The sequence below is a fragment of the Ovis aries genome, chromosome 12 (genome assembly GCF_016772045.2).
Source record: "Ovis aries strain OAR_USU_Benz2616 breed Rambouillet chromosome 12, ARS-UI_Ramb_v3.0, whole genome shotgun sequence".
NCBI lineage: Eukaryota > Metazoa > Chordata > Mammalia > Artiodactyla > Bovidae > Ovis > Ovis aries.
Genome location: NC_056065.1, coordinates 60,048,584 through 60,066,114, shown reverse-complemented (window position 1 = coordinate 60,066,114; position 17,531 = coordinate 60,048,584). Strand labels below are relative to the sequence as shown.

The window sequence follows — 17,531 nt, the reverse complement described above, 5'->3', positions numbered from 1 at the left end:
ATCCCATATAAAATGGGATATTACTCATTTCCCATTGGAACGCATCTGAGTCAGTTCTAATGAGGTGGATGAACCTGGAGCCTGTTATACAGAGCGAAGTAAGTCAGAAAGAGAAACACCAATACTGTATATTAAGGCATATATATGAAACTTAGAAAGACAGTAACGATGATCCTATATGCAAGACAGCAAAAGAGACACAGATGTAAAGAGCAGACTTTTGGACTCTGTGGGAGAAGGCAAGGGTGGCATGATTTGAAAAAATAGCATTGAAACAAGTATATTACCATATGTAAAACAGATGACCAGGGCATCTATTCTACCAGTCTCCTTTGATGCATGAAGCAGGGCACCCAAAGCCAGGCCTCTGGGGTAACCCAGGGGGACATGGTGAGGAGGGAAGTGGGAGGGGGATTCAGGATGCAGGGGACACTTGTATACCTGGGGCCAATTCATGCTGATGTATGGCAAAAACCATCACAATATTGTAATTATCCTCCAAATAAAATAAATTAAAAAAAAAAAAAACATTCTACACAAATAATGCAAAATTGCAAGAGTCTAATAATCAGTGTTTTTAAATTTGGGTTGCTACAAAGGTAAAATAGAAACAATTAGGAAATAGCAAGAAAGTCTTCCAAATTAATACAGACCATATATATATATAAATATAGATACAGACATAGATATATTTCTCCTTCCTAACAAGTCGGGTTTTTTGTTTTTTGGATCCTTATATTTAAAACCAAACATAATCTCTACAGAATGTAATATACAATCAATCCCAGTAAACACCCTAAAAGGCTGAAATACCCTATGAACAATCCCTTGAATTCTGGAATTACATACTTGACTTCTTCTCGGCTGAATTGAGTACCCGAGGCACATTCTCTCTGACAAATGAGTGGGCCTTCATTATAAAACGAATCTGCAAAGGAGAGGGAAGGAAAGATGACTTTTCTATCACTGTCTTGTCTCCTATAAGCAACCACTGAACAGCACAAGATTATAATCACATAAAGAGCTATTAATTTTGTATATGCCAGCTCAAACTCACTTTAACGGACTAAAACAGTGAAGACTTCTCAAGAGGGTATGTTATTACTCTAATTATTTTGCATCTAACACCTCTATTACATGTGTATTATAAATTGAAAAATTAAAAGCGTGTTCAAAGAAAGTCTCCTGAAATAGTCCTTTGTATCAAACAGAGCATTACAGACAACCAGAGTATTGCTGTTACTGCTGTTCAGTGGCTGTCATGTCTGACTCTTTGCCACTCCATGGACTGCAGTACACCAGGCTTCCCTGTCCTTCACTATCTCCTGAAGTTTGCTCAGACTCATGCCAATTGAATCAGTGATGCCAAACAACCATCTCAACCTCTGACGCCTTCTTCTCCTGCCCTCAATCTTTCCCAGTGAGTTGGCTCTTCACATCAGATGGACAAAGTATTGAAGCTTCAGCATTAGTCCTTCCCAATGAATAGTCAGGACTGATTTCTGTTCGGATTGACTGGTTTGATTTCCCTGTAGTCCAAGGGACTCTCAAGTGTCTTCTCCAGCACCACAGTCCGAAAGCATCAATTCTTTAGTGCTCAGCCTTCTTTATGGTCCAATTCTCACATCCGTATATAACCACTAAAAAAACCATAGCTTTGACATGATGGACCTTTGTCAGCAGTGATGTCTCTGCTTAAATGCTGTCTAGGTTCGTCATAGCTTTCCTTCCAAGGAGCAAGTATCTTTTAACTTCATCGCTGTACTCACCACCTGCAGTGATTTTGGAGCTCAAGAGAAGAAAACCTGTCACTGCTTCCACTTTTCCCCCTTCTATTTGCCGTGAAATTATGGGACCAGATGCCATGAACTCAGTTTTTTGAATGCTGAGTTTTAAGCCAGCTTTTTCACTCCCCTCTTTCACCCTCATCAAGAGGCTGTGTAGTCCCTCTTCACTTTCTGCCATTAGAGTGGTATTCTCTGCATATCTGATAGTCCCTCTTCACTTTCTGCCATTAGAGTGGTATTCTCTGCATATCTGAAATTATTGTTATTTTTCCCAGCAATTTGGATTCTAATTTGTGATTCATCCCGCCTGACATTTTCCATAATGTACTCTGCATATAAGTTAAACAAGCAGGGTGACAATATACAGCCTTGATGTACTCCTTTCCCCATTCTGAACCAATCCATCGTTACATTATAGATAGCCAATATAAGTCAGAAAATTCTGAAGGGCATACAAGCGAAATAAATCTTTTAGATGGTTGTATGACAAACAATCAATCTGACACTTTAAAAGTAGAGTTTTTAATGACAAAAATATTTTCTAATTCAGATGGCTTCTACAAAAAATGTTCAAGAACTAAATTTGAATTCATCCAGAATAGTTCAATTTATTTCAATTGTCAAGAATTAGAGAACACCGAAGATAGAACGAATTTTAAAAAGATGATCTTGCTAACACTTTAATTTTATAATTAAGAGCCTAAAGAACTAGATATGAAAATTTATCCAACTAATAAACAAAGTAACTGAATTATTATTATTAACTAAGCAAATCATTGCACTAGGCACACTCAAAATCTTACCTGTTCAAGTATAACAATGAACCGGGAAGCTGGTGGTAGTGTATATGCTAACACAACATAAAGTGGTCCTAAACCTAGAACTCCAATCTGGAAGACTACAAAAAGGAAGCAGTGTATGAAAGAATAGACCAATGGATGAGAAGTCCTGTGATAGCCTCTGGCCCAGCGTTGAAACAGGAAATAAGGAACTATAAGTGTACATAAGAACATGGTGAACCACGTCCACATAGCAACACTAAGTTTCCCAAAAGCATAAGACATGAGATTGAACTCAAGCACCAGCCTGGGGAGAAAAAACAGAATACAGAAGTAGATTTTTTAATACATACTTATCCATAAAATTCAAAACTTTCAGACCCCAAACCCTCAACTTCGGCAAACACCACTAATAAACAGAAGTCATGGACATAACATTTGTGCTCCTAAGCCTTCACTTCACAATTTATTTATTTTCTAAAAGCCATAGGATAATATGGTCTTTGAACATATGATATCTAAAATACTAAGACTCAGAACTTCCCAATGAGTAGATAGATTCTCACATTAATGGATTTTTTTAAACTCTGAAATATTCTATGGCAAAGTTAATACCTGAAAACAGCAATCAGTTATGTACAAACAATGGTTTTTCAGAAAGAAATAGTACAATCTGAAAATCTAATATACATCATTATCTCAAATTTCAAACATTAAATTCCAATAAGCTACACTATTTTTAGAAACAAAATACAACACATATCAAAGTAGAAAATTGATGTTATATATACAAAATTCTCTCCAAATTTTCCTAAAGGAAAATTACCTAGAAACAACTAATACGGTCTATTAAAACAGATCATTTAAAAAGTTAAAAGTAATAAAACTTCTAATATTCTTTTCGGTTGTACTTTTCAAGAGAGAGGAATCTCACTCTTGAACCAGCTGCTCTGGTATTTTCTGAAGCAATTTAAGTGAATCTTTTTTTTCCCCCCAGAATATAAATACAGGGAAAACTCTCAACACCCCATGCATCCACTAAACAGGTATGCTGTCTTACCTTCCTTCATCAATATAATCTACTGCAAGCGTGCTGAGAATGAAGAGAATGAGGAGAGCAATGAACATGTGATATATTGTTCTGATGTGGTCCACTTCTAACAGCTCACTGTAAATACAGTTCAAAGAAAATTAATATTTTTTAATCAATATTTTAAAACACCAAATATTAAAGACTTTACTTCAAAGTAGTTCAGTTCAGTTTAGTTTAGTCACTCAGTCGTGTCCAACTCTTTGCGACCCCATGAATCGCAGCACGCCAGGCCTCCTTGTCCACCACCATCTCCCGGAGTTCACTCAGACTCACATCCATCGAGTCAGTGATGCCATCCAGCCATCTCATCCTCGGTCGTCCCCTTCTCCTCCTGCCCCCAATCCCTCCCAGCATGAGAGTCTTTTCCAATGAGTCAACTCTTCACATGAAGATGCTTAATCCATGCTCCAAAAATATCTCAACAGTAATCACGAAATATTACTAATGAGTATCAATATTCTTATAAAGAAATGAATAATTACCTACTCAAAATACACTTTTAATTTTCAGTTCACAAATGAGGTTGCCACAATTAGTCTACATAGCCTATTTTTCCCCCATAAAATCTACATAACTGCTATGACTGATCCATATTGATACATGGCAGAAATTAACACAATATTATAATTATCCTTCAATTAAAAATAAACAAAATAAGGAGGCTTCCCTGGTGGTCCAGTGGCTAAGACTCCGAGGTTCCAAGGCAGGGGGTCTGGGTTTGATCCCTGGTCAGGGAACTAGATCTCACACGCCGCAGCTAAGAGTTTGTACGCTGCAACTAAAGATTCCATGTGCCTCAACTGAACCCCAGCACAGCCAAATAAATAAATATTAATAATTAATTAAGGAAAAAAATCTGTGCAACTAGGGTTCTAAAGTAAGTAAATTTGAGAAAACTATCAAGTCTCAAAGCCTAGCTAAAGAGAGATGAAGAAAAACTTATGTATCAGGAAGGCAGCAATACTCTCTCAAAAGTAATTTACCTAATTGGGAAAGTTTTGTTCCAGCTCTTTGGGTAACCAGTTCTCTGAAGCACAACTTGAAGGAATTTATCAGAGGACCCATAACCACTCTTACATACAACTTCTCCTTTGAAACCAGACACAGAACCAAAAAAAATCAAAGGAGGAGCATGAGATACAAAAAGAAGTATCAAAACTAATGGATTATATGAACACAGAACAAACAAACATTCATAGATTACACAGTGATTCTAACAATCAGAATAGCTTGATTTTTAAAAATTCAAACAAATAACCAAAACAACTGAAAATACTTACTCTAAGACAGATCGCCTTATAACAAAAATCTTTCCATGTTCTGGAGGTGCTCTCAGATCTCTGGGAAGACCAAAAATTAAAATAAAATATGAGTACTTCAAATATTACAAGAAATTTAAACCTACGGATAAAGAGAAGGAATAAATACTACCAACTATAGCTTGTAATATTAATTAACTGCCTTCTCACTATGATCCAGGTACCGTGTTAGGGTTTTATGCATGTTAACGCATTTGCTCCTTCTGAACAACGCTATGAGGTAGGTGCAGATACATCTGATTGCGAAGGAAGAGATGTCAGGCAAACCTAACCAGAGCAGCACTTAAGCCTCCTGGAAATGCGCGGCCACCCTATGGAGATAGATGCATTCCTGGAATGACAGGCTGACAACCACTCTTCCTTCTAAATATTCCTAAGGACAAGACTCCAGTCATACTTTACTCAGTTCACATACTATTACTGATCTGTCCTCCAAAATGGCACTGATATTTATGATCCCTTGTGCCTCAGCTGGTAAAGAACCCGCCTACAATGAGGGAGACCAGGGTTTGATCCCTGGGTTGGGAAGATCCCTGGAGAAGGGAAAGGTTACCCACTCCAGTATTCTGGCCTGGAGAATTCCATGGACTGTATAGTCCAGGGGGTCACAAAGAGTCAGACACAACTTTCAGAACAACAACTCCTAAGGTCTTCCAACAATCCCCAACAGCCTCATGATCTAAAAAAGTGCCTCCAGTTACTAAAACCTCCCATTTTAACATCTATCTCTATCATCTTCTTCAAGGTTTCCTGTAGTACCGCTAGCACTTCTGGTGACTCTCCTGATCAAAACTGTTCTCCAGAACAGCAGACTGTCAAGAGACCAACAAGGCATAAAACCAAGGAAAGCACAAAATGGCCCATTAGCACACACTGGCCTTTGACAGCCCTCCCTTCCCTCTAAGGCTCTGGATGGCTGACCAATAACTACTTGCATTGTACTTTATTACAAGTACTGTACCGAGTACGATAGGGTGGCAGGATTATGACATAGGGAAAAGCACTGACGCTGGAGACAGACTCTGGGTTCAAATTCCCACTGTGTTATCTTGGACATTTAACTGCTCTGTGCTTCAGATTCCCAAATTTGTAATATGCAGACAGTTATAACATCTGCCTCACAGGGTCACTGTTTCGTTTAAAGGTAAAGATTTCAACAAGCATTGGCCATGTTATTTTATGAGTCAGCATAGTCTTAAATGAGGTATGCTGTTTGTTTTAATCCACACAGTAAGATGAAGAAACCCACCCTTCAGTGGGTTAAAAAAGGTTAAAACAGCAATATACAGCTAATAAAAGGTGATGCTAGGGTGTGAACCCAGGCATTTTACCCACTGAGCTGTACTAGACTATATGTGTGCATTAAAAGAAACTATTTGTACTTACTTAGCTCTGTGGTTGTTGTCTCCCTCAAAAACAGAAAAGGACGTGAGAGCACAACCACCATTGTCTAATGATGTGGATCTTTCGATGAGATTGGTCACAAAATCATCAAAGTGACTGCCAACTTCCTTCATAAAAAAGGGCTTCAATTCCTAAAATTTTAAGACAAAGAAAACCATTAAGAACTAACTAGTTTATGAGCTGTTAACATTTTTTAAAGGGTTCTCTGGTTGGTTTTTTTTTTTTGGCTGTCCGGGACAGGATGCGGGATCTTAGTTCTCCAACCTGATTCCCTATGAAAAGAAATCCATGTTAAGCGAATTCACAGGAGTAAAAACAGAAAAGTGATTTCTATATACATCTGACCTGTAGTTTCAGAAACTGCTACTGAAAAAAGCAACATGATGATTTATGTCAACTAAATGAACTCCTCTGAATTATATATAAAACCAAAATGACAGAAATGCTAAAAATAACAGTATTTTCTTCTCTTCAAATTTTTATATGGAAAACAAAGTAAAAATCAATATTATGTCACCATTATACAATTTTAAGCCCCCTTCTTTTCAAGCAACCTCTTCAGCACCAAGTACCCAGTGTTTATAAGTCATGTCTTTACTGTATGAGACCAACATTCATACAATATTTACTCCTACCTCCATAGCTATATATTTATCTACTCTATAACATATACATTTATAACAGAATTGTTTTACATTTTAACACTTCAAAACTTACAAATTCATAGTTTTCAAAAAGCACTGGCCAAAACAAGTTACAAGAGGCCACCTACTGTGGATGCTCAAATTGTAAACTGTGGTATTTTTAAACTGGCAGGACTCACCTATACAAAGAAAAACAAAGTATTACTTACTAATTTCTTCAAGAAAAAAAAAAAAAGCTCTCCCTTCTAATTATATTAGTTAGGTTGAACCTAAGCCTTTGACTGTGTGGATCACAATAAACTGGAAAATTCTGAAAGAGATGGGAATACCAGACCACCTGACCTGCCTCTTGAGAAACCTATATGCAGGTCAGGAAGAAACAGAACTGGACATGGAACAACAGACTGGTTCCAAATAGGAAAAGGAGTACGTCAAGGCTGTATATTGCTACCCTGCTTATTTAACTTATATGCAGAGTACATCATGAGAAAACTGGGCTGGAAGAAGCACAAGCTGGAATCAAGATTGCTGGGAGAAATATCAATCACCTCAGATATGCAGATGACACCACCCTTATGGCAGAAAGTGAAGAGGAACTAAAAAGCCTCTTGATGAAAGTGAAAGAGGAGAGGGAAAAAGTTGGCTTAAAGCTCAACATTCAGAAAACGAAGATCATGGCATCTGGTCCCATCACTTCATGGCAAATAGATGGGGAAACAGTGGAAACAGTGTCAGAGTTTATCTTCTGGGGCTCCAAAATCACTTCAGATGGTGATTGCAGCCATGAAATTAAAAGACGCTTACTCCTTGGAAGAAAAGTTATGACCAAGCTAGACAGCATATTCAAAAGCAGAGACATTACTTTGCCAACAAATGTCCATCTCCATCTAGTCAAGGCTATGGTTTTTCCAGTGGTCATGTATGGATGTGAGAGTTGGACTGTGAAGAAAGCTGAGCGCCGAAGAATTGATGCTTTTAAACTATGGTGTTGGAGAAGACTCTTGAGAGTCCCTTGGACTGCAAGGAGATCCAACCAGTCCATTCTGAAGATCAGCCCTGGGTGTTCTTTGGAAGGAATGATGCTAAAGCTGAAACTCCAGTACTTTGGCCACCTCATGTGAAGAGTTGACTCATTGGAAAAGACTCTGATGCTGGGAGGGATTGGGGGCAGGAGGAGAAGGGGACGACAGAGGATGAGATGGTTGGATGGCGTCACCGACTGGATGGACATGAGTTTGAGTGAACTCCGAGAGTTGGTGATGGACAGGGAGGCCTGGCGTGCTGCAATTCATGGGGTCGCAGAGAGTCGGACACGACTGAGCAACTGAACTGAACTGAAAATATCTGAAATAGCCTTTTTTCTGGATTCTGTTTTTGCTTTCCGGATTGTTTTGGTTTTAATATTTATTTGGCTGCACAGGATCCCAGCTGTAGCACACAGGACCTTCTTCCTTGCATTGTGCAGGATCTGTCATTGTGGCGCACGGACTATCTAGTTGTGGCACACGGGCTCAGCAGTTGAGGAGCACTGGCTTAGCTGCTCCATGGCATGTGGGATCTTAGTTTCCCAACCACGGATCAAACCCACGTCCCCTGTACTGCAGGGTGGATTCTTAAACACTGGACCATCAGGAAAGTCCTGGACTCTTAACAGTTTGACCACGTCCTTTAAAAGCAAAGCCTTAAAATATTAATGTATCTAATGAAACTATGTGAAAGCTTTTCAAACTACTTTGTCCCAGAGTTCCCAAATGTCTGCATAGGGGGGAGGTGGGAGAGGTCTTGGGCAGTGAGAATACACTGAAATCCCAGCCCTCAGGACAGTGAAACTGAGCAGGATCCTATGAGGCTCCTGGGCACAAGTCTTTCTGTGTCCTAGTTTCTTGTTTGAAGGAAATAGGCTTCATTCAGCCTCCCTGACTTTCCTTACAAAGGTTCAAACAGCGGCTAATCATCGAAGGAATGGAATGCAGAAACAAGGGAGGGGCACTGAAGAAACAAGAGTGCAGGGACTTCCCTGGTGGTCCAGTGGTGAAGACTCTGCTTCCACTGCAAGGGGCAAGGGCTCAATTCCTGGGCATTCTTGGTCAGCGAACTAAGATCCCACAGGCAACGAGAAAGTGAGAAAGTGAAGTCGCTCAGTCGTGTCCGACTCTGCGATCCCATGAACTGTAGCCTACCAGGCTCCTCGGTCCATGGAATTTTCCAGGCAAGAGTACTGGAGTGGGTTGCCGTTTCCTTCTCCAGGGGATCTTCCCCACCCAGGGATCGAACTCGGGTCTCCTGCATTGCAGACAGTCACTTTACCATTTGAGCCACCTATGAAAACTTACCACATTAAATCATTATAACTAGGCTCAATCACATCTGTATTACCAAAATAGGAACCATTACAATCAACACACTTTTGCCAATGAGAAAAGTTTGTTTATTCCTGTAGCGTAAAAATCTGTGCTTCAGGATTCAGTGAACTCTTGGAAAGCATTTTCTGTCTCCTGCTAGTTGTAGAAGTGTTTTCCCTGCAAAAAGTTGTTTAGATGCTTGAAGAAGTGGTAGTCAGTTGGTAAGAGGTTAGGTGAATATGGTGGATGAGACAAAACTTTGTAGCCCAGTTAGTTCAACTTCTGAAGCGTTGGCTGTGTGACATGCAGTTGGGTGTTGCCGTGGAGAAGAATCAGGCCCTTTCTGTTGACCAATGCTGGCAGGAGGCGTTGCAGTTTTTGGTGCATTTCATTGATCTGCTGACCATACTTGTCAGATGTAATGGTTCTGCTGGGATTCAGAAAGTTGCAGTGGATCAGACCAGCAGCAGACCACCAAACAGTGACCGTGACATTTTTTGGTCCAAGTTTGGCTTTGGGAAGCACTTGGAAGCTTCTTCTGGTCCAATCACTGAGCCTTCACTGCTGGTTGTCATATAAAATTCACTTTTTGTCTCACATCACAAACCAATCAAGAAACAGTTTCTTGTTGCTGCACAGAACAAGAGAAAATGGAACTTCAAAACGACGATATTTTTGATTTGTGGTCAGCTCATTAGGCAAAAACTTTTCGAGCTTTTTCACATATCTCCAATTTGCTTCAAATGCGGAAGGACCAAAGAATGGTTGAGGGTGACGCTGAGTTCTTTGGCAACTTCTTGTGTAGTTTTAAGAGGATCAGCTTCGATGACGGCTCTCAATTGGTCATTTTCATTTCCGATGGCCAGGCACTGCAATCTTCATCTTCAAGGCTCTCAACTCCTTTGCAAAACTTCTTGAACCACCACTGCATTGTACATTCGTTAGCAGTTCCTGAGCTAAATGTGTTGTTGATATTGTGAGTTGTCTCTGATTCTTATGACCCATTCTGAACTCCAGTAACAAAATTGCTCGAATTTGCGTTTTGTCTAACATTATTTCCTAGTCTAAAATAAATATAAAATACACAGCAACTAATAAGTCATTAGTTTAAAAAAAAAAGGCAAGAAATGCACATTAAAATAATGTATAACACAACCACATTTACTTAAGAATGTATTCCAATATCAAATGGCAAAGTTCAACAATGCAAAACCGCAATTACTTCTGCACCAATCTAATAGTACCAAACAGAAAAATTCAGGAAAGGTCACAAAGAGAAAGGAGATGCCAGTCCATATGTCCTACCAACCTCCCAGAATGCATCCTGGCTGAGTGTTACCCGTACCACCAGGAAGGACCCTGAGTCAGAGACAACCTGGAAACTGATCCCACCCCATGAAACCTGAGACCGCGAGCCACGCGGCAGGGCAGTCCTCCTGGGCTCCCTCACTCTCCCACTTTCCACCCGGGTGCTCCTTCCCAACCAAGTCTCCTGCTTTGTCAGCACGTGTGTCTTCTCAAGACAATTCACCTCCCAGTGTTAGACATTCTCGGGCCCTAGAAAGGGTTCCCCTTCCTGTTAGAGTTTTAAGGACAAAACATAGAGAACCTATGTCCCCTGGAAGAAATAAAGAGTTTTATAAAATTACTTGTTCACATTAAGGCTATTCAAATAGTATTTTTACTTTCTCTTGCTTGTTTCATTTCAATTACATGCTCCTCTTTATTCTGAAATTTTTCAATAGGTATGATGCTTTCCCAACCAAAAACAAAACACCCAAAAAAGTGGCACTCAAAAAAAAAAAAAAGGTTCTTTTCTTAGTAAACTCTATTAATGCTTTTGCACTAACCTAAAAGAACTGAATTGCTTAATACATCAAGGGTTTTCTCCAACTACAAAAATGTTGTCCAACGTAGAAATATACTGAAAGAGAAGAAAGGAGAGAATTCATTTGTTCCACTAAGTGTTAGGGACAGTTCTGGGCACTGTTGTGGCACTGTTTATAGCACTGGTGAGATATGACAATGAACAAAACCTAGTCCCTGTCCTCACGGAACTTAAAATCCCAAAGAGGTTAAATAGGACATACAGGATCCCAGATGGTGTTAAGGCAAGAAATAAAGAGGGACTCAGGGAAACAGGGGAGAAGGCAATGGCAACCCACTCCAGTACTCTTGCCTGGAAAATCCCATGGACGGAGGAGGCTGCAGTCCATGGGGTTGCTAGGAGTCGGGCAAGACTGAGCAACTTCACTTTCACTTTTCACTTTCATGCACTGGAGAAGGAAATGGCAACCCACTCCAGTGTTCTTGCCTGGAGAATCCCAGGGACAGGGGAGCCTCGTGGGCTGCCATCTATGGGGTCCCACAGAGTCGGACACGACTGAAGCGACTTAGCAGCAGCAGCAGCAGCACGGAAAGAGGGTGTCATTTTTCAGAGGTCAGGGAAAGCCTCAAAGATTACGATGACATTTGAGAAGATCTGTACAAAGTAAAAGCGCAAGTTAGTTGATTTATATGTGGGAAAAGAACCAGAAAGAAAAAGGCACACACGTAAAAAGGCCTGAGGCAGGAACACCCTTGAAGTGTTTGAGAAATAGCAAGGAAATAGGACATCACAGTTGAAGCAAAAGAGTGATAAGAGTTGAGGTCAGAAAAGAAGGGGAGGGTGGCAGGAGAGGGGCTAAACCATTTAAGGTCTTAACACTTTACAACCCTACTCATATCAGTTCACTGAAATCTTACTCAGCATTACAAAAAGAAGCCTGGGATCCTGAGATGTGGTAATGGGGAATCAAGCCATTTCTTTTCACTAGATTCCTCATACCCTGGAATCAGTACCTTTCTCAATTAAGTATTGGGTCAAGTAGCATTGGGGGGGTGGGGGGGACATAATGTGTGTTACAAAGATATCAGTAAAAGCTGCTGAAATCAGGTCTTAATGTACCCAACTCAACTTAAACATACTCAGTCAGCTTCTCAAGGCACGAACTCTTCTTGTGCCTTAGTCACGTCTCACCCACAGATTAGCTGTTGCCACACGTGCCAAAAAACTTGCAATTTCCAAAGGCTACAGCAATCTCCTTATCCTCACCCTCCTCGGCAATCAGACCATTCTCGATCACCTTCCTTTTCCCCTCATACTCCAAAACCTCTACTGTAAATAAAGAATGCTGCCCACCATTCCAGTTCTATAAGGATCAAGCCACAGGCCGTGCAGTCACCCCATCCACATCCCCCCGCCATCCCCAGGGGAATTCAGAATGGAGAAAAACTCTGTGCTTTGGATATACAGACTCCTAGACAGTAAGCTGATTGGCAGTAATCTTTGTATGCTTGACTGTATGTTTTTTCCAGGCAAAAATCACATATATATATATACAGATCTCCTGACTTCTCACCTGCTTCTTTTGAACACTCCCCTAAGAGTCACTGAGAGACTATGTCCTGGGCTTCAGGGCCCCTGAATAAGGTTCCTGAAACAAACTTAATGCACTTTTACATTTTGAGTTAACTCTTTCAGTGGAAGTGAAACTGAGCAGGACCCTGTGGGGCCCTTCCAGGTATAAAAGCCTTTCTGTGTTCCCTATTTCTTGTCTGCAGGAAAAAGATTTGAGCTTCCTAAACCTTTCCTGCCATTCCAAAGGACGGATTCATACTAACTAGATGTTACTAATGCAGAAACACACAAATTAAAAGATGTTTGCTCCTTGGAAGAAAAGCTATGATCAACCTAGACAGCATATCATAAAGCAGAGACATCACTTTGCCAACAAAGGTCTGTACAGTCAAACTGGTTTTTCCAGTCGTCATGTATGAATGTGAGAGTTGGATCATAAAGAAAGCTAAACGTTGAAGAACTGGTGCTTTTGAACTGTGGTGTGGGAGAAGACTCTTGAGAGTCCCTTGGACTGCAAGAAGATCCAACCAGTCAATTCTACAGGAAATCAACCCTGAATATTAATTAGAAGGACCGATGCTGAAGCTTCAATACTTTGGCCACCTGATGCAAAGAGCCAACTCATTAGAAAAGACCTTGATGCTGGGAAAGACTGAAGGCAGGAGGAGAAGGGATGACAGAGGACGAGATGGTTGGATGGCATCACCAACTCAGTGGACATGAGTTTGAGCAAGCTCCAGGACATAGTGGAGGACAGGGAAGCCTGGAGTGCTGCAATTCAAGGGGTCGCAAAAAGTTGGACACGACTGAACAACTGAACAACAACAATGCAGAAACAAAGAAAAAGCAGTCAAGATACACAGTTCAACACTAAAACAGAATCCTGGTTCCTCCTCAAGGGATATACTGAGGAGTAATAAACTGGCTCAGATGGTAAACAGTCTGCCAGCAGTGTGGGAGACCTCGGTTTGATCCCTGGGTCGGGGAGATCCCTCAGGAAAGGGAATGGCTACCCGCTCCAGTATTCTTGCCTGAAGAATTCCATGGACAAAGGAGCCTGGGGAGGCTACAGTTCGTGGGGTCACAAAGAGTCAGACATAACTGAATGACTAACACTTCTGCTACTATTCAACACTTAACTAACTGATATATATCTTCAAATTGTTCTTCAGGAACAATTCCAGGTGGAAGATGGTAACTTTAGGCTCACAGCGCAGACTGGTCCAACCAGAAGGTTGCTGATTTGAGATTCCTAGAATAGCACCATGTTACCTCTTTACCAATCAATCAGAAGAAAGTTACACACTCTATAGCTATCTCCCTGTCACCCCAAAAGTTGCCTTTAAAAATTCTTCCCTGAAAACCACCAGGAGTTCAGGTCTTTTGAGCATGAGCCACACATTCTCCTTGTGCAGGCAGGTACGGTAGAGAATCCCCAGAGAAAGAAAACTAGACATGGTTTTCTTGACAAAAGAGAAGCCATTTTTGGCCTTAATAAATTTTGTGATCTAAGCCTGGTGACAATGCTTGCCTTTGAACAGGTCTCAGTAATTAAAGATATTAAGGGAAGTAAGGGAATGCATGGAACAAAGGAAAAAAGAGTCAAAAAACAATAGTTCAGCGATTAATCAATCCTAGTTCCTCCTCAAGGGATACATAATAAATCTTCCAGTTCAGCAGGAACTAAGGTCCTCACCAAGGTGGAAGCTGGAATCATGATGTTGATCTCCAATCAACTAAAGCTTCTATTGACCTCTGGCCCAATTTTACGCTGAATTTTCTTCAGCTCAAGCTCCTTCATGAGTCTGAATGTACCCTTGCTACTGCTGCTGCTAAGTCGCTTCAGTCGTGTCCGACTCTGTGGGACCCCATAGACGGCAGCCCACGAGGCTCCCCTCTCCCTGGGATTCTCCAGGCAAGAACACTGGAGTGAGTTGCCCTTTCCTTCTCCAATGCATGAAAATGAAAGTGAAAAGTGAAAGTGAAAAGTGAAAGCGAAGTCGCTCAGTCGTGTCCGACTCTTAGCAACCCCATGGACTGCGGCCCACCTGGCTCCTCCATCCATGGGATTTTCCAGGCAAGAGTACTGGAGTGGGGTGCCATTGCCTTCTCCAGCATGTACCCTTAGGTTAAGACTTTCCAAATTTCACTGTTGGAGAGACACTGTTAAGACACCCCCAGAGTTTTCCAAGTAATAAATCACTCTCCCGTTCTTTGCCCTGGTTGTGTCTTTTGGTTCAACGCTCATTCACCAGGGAGTGAACCCAGGTTTTTGAGTAACACCTGCTTGGTCCTCGCAATAAACCTTTCTCCGCTCTAAACTCTAACATTTCAGTTTGTTTGGTTTCATAGTGTACCAGGCACATAGACTTGGATTTGATCAAGGCATTTCTTAATGCTGATGACATAAAATATTTTATGGCAAGACAAGACAAACAAATTTTTCCTCTGCCTGTCCAAACCTCCTCCTTCCCCTTTAGCATATACTATGCAACTGCATTAATCTGACCTCCTTAGGAGATAACATACCTTCCTAACCTCCTCCAGGGTCACAATTCCTTCAGAGATAACCTTCCCTCTTAATCTTGTAAAGGGCCCCAATGACCCATAGTTTCCATGGGGATTGTGTAAGCTGTCAATAATGTCATTTAATGCATAGCCTCTGACTCAAAATGTAACTATCTATGACCTCTCATAGGTGGAATGGTTCTTATTCTTAGAGCTTTCTGAGAGGCTGTTCCCAGGTTATAATCCTCAATTTGGCTCGAATAAAAGTTTTCATTTCTTTTTTAACAGGACTTTTCCATTTTTTTCATCAACAATAGCTTTGTCCTCTTTCTCTGAGGAATTAAAGTTGATAGAAGCTGCTGCCACTGGGACATAAGGAAGAACTCTATTGTTGACACTATTAAGTTTCTTTAGCCTCCTTCTTTCACATATCCAAGTACTGATGAAAAATAAAGAGTGACTGCTTATCTGTCACTCCTTTTGTAAGAGGGAATACAGAAAAACATAGAACAAGGAGTGTTCCACTTCAGCCTTCTGAGTCCTTCTATTATACGAAATTGGTTTTCATAGGCATTTCAAAACGTGACCACAATAAATCTATCTAAAAATGTCTATCAATAATCTGAAAAGGAGACTGAAGGTTATAGGCTTTCTAATTTATCTTCTCAATCTCATCCCTATTAACAGTCATTTCAGCCAGCCACGTACTATGATTGTCCCAGCACAACAGACAGACAGAAGGATGATGGAAGGAGGCAGACCATTAACCAGAAACTATCTAAGCACCTTGCTTCTCTAACCTATCAAAGAACCTCATTGTTTAAAACAAGCGGCTCATGAAGACCACCTCTAAGATTTTAATAATTTGGAACAACCACCATGAAACAAAGACCCTACTGTTAGAACACAGTGAAGACACGCACTAGTGATCAGAGATGAAGCTGGAGAAGCAAACAGGGTCTCCTTCATGACAGACCTTTAAGCCTTTTAAGATTTTATTCTTGGCCACACCATGAGGCCTGTGGTATCTTAGTTCCCCAACCAGGGATCAAACCCGCACCCTCAGCAGTGAAAAGTGAGAGGTGCTAACCACTGGACTGCCAGAGAATTCACTCATTTTAAGGATTTTTCATTTTATTCTAAGGACAACTAGAAACCATGATTTTTAAATAAGCACAAGGTTTACAAACATATTCAGATTTACACTTTAGAAGGAGAATGCTTCTACAATAAAAAGCCTTCTAAACAGAGGTTACTTTGGACTGAATCTTAAAATGAGAAAAGAGTAGGGTAAAGTAACGGTTACAGAGGCATGAAAAAAAGAGTAGGCTGAGAGAAAGAAACACCAAGTAAAAATATATACTCTGAGCACAGAGCACAAAATATTGTATTCTTGAGCTTCCGGGCTGGTGAACATATTACAATGCCGGGAGGATGGCACCCTCAGAGGGCATGGAAGCTCTGCGTCCCTTCCCCATATTTGCCCTGTGCATCTCTCCCACCTGGCTGTTCCTGAGTTATTATATCCTTTTCTAATAAAATGGTAACTTAGCAAGTAAAAAAGAAATTTAAAAATAAATTATACTCTGACTCCATAAGGTCATATCACTAGTTCATGAATTACTTGTTTCTCTGATTCACTGCCTGGCTTTGCACAGAGAATCTTTTAACCTCACAGTGGCATGGAACCAGAAACCTGACCATTTCAGGCAAAGCCGGTAACACAATAAAATAAGTTAATACAGTGTTTAAATTGACTCTCCAAGAGAGGTCTCCCCTGACAATTCACTCTAAAGTTACTGCATCTTATTCTTTTCCATCACTGCACTTAAATGTGTACCTTCCCCACTTGGCTTTAAAACTATGTCTATTTGTTAACCACTGTACAGCCAGCTCTTAGCAAAGCGACTGCCAAGACAATAGGTAATAAACACATTTCCTAACAGTTTTTGAAATCAACTCCTGCCACCAAAACTCTTACTCATACAACAGCTCGCTTTATTCAATGTCTATTATTAACATAAAGCAGAAAGTAGATACTAAAAATAATAATACATAGCCCTGATTTCTTTGTGGAAACTATTAAGTGGAAAGGAGTAAAAATCATTATTATTGCCTGCAATGACTGTAATTAATTAAATGACAGCTTTATGCTAGATACTTTCTAAGGGGCTTTTATGTATTATTTCCAGTCTTAAAACAATCTCTGAAGTATGTAACAGAATGCCTATTTCACACATGAGAGATCTAAGCTT

At 40.5% G+C, this 17,531-nt stretch overlaps 1 protein-coding gene across 6 annotated transcripts in view; it reads right to left on the bottom strand.

The window, feature by feature from the left end:
• Nucleotides 1-17,531, bottom strand: part of SOAT1 (sterol O-acyltransferase 1) — a 65,472-nt gene that overhangs the window by 12,532 nt on the left and 35,409 nt on the right. For all 6 annotated transcript variants that reach the window (XM_060396184.1, XM_042229417.2, XM_004013835.6 and 3 more), the window contains 5 exons: nt 6,365-6,513; nt 4,940-4,999; nt 3,627-3,734; nt 2,591-2,873; nt 850-928 (listed from right to left, as the gene is read on the bottom strand). In XM_060396184.1, the coding sequence (XP_060252167.1) occupies nt 850-928; nt 2,591-2,873; nt 3,627-3,734; nt 4,940-4,999; nt 6,365-6,513 (679 nt within the window). The remainder of the gene's footprint in view (nt 1-849; nt 929-2,590; nt 2,874-3,626; nt 3,735-4,939; nt 5,000-6,364; nt 6,514-17,531) is intronic.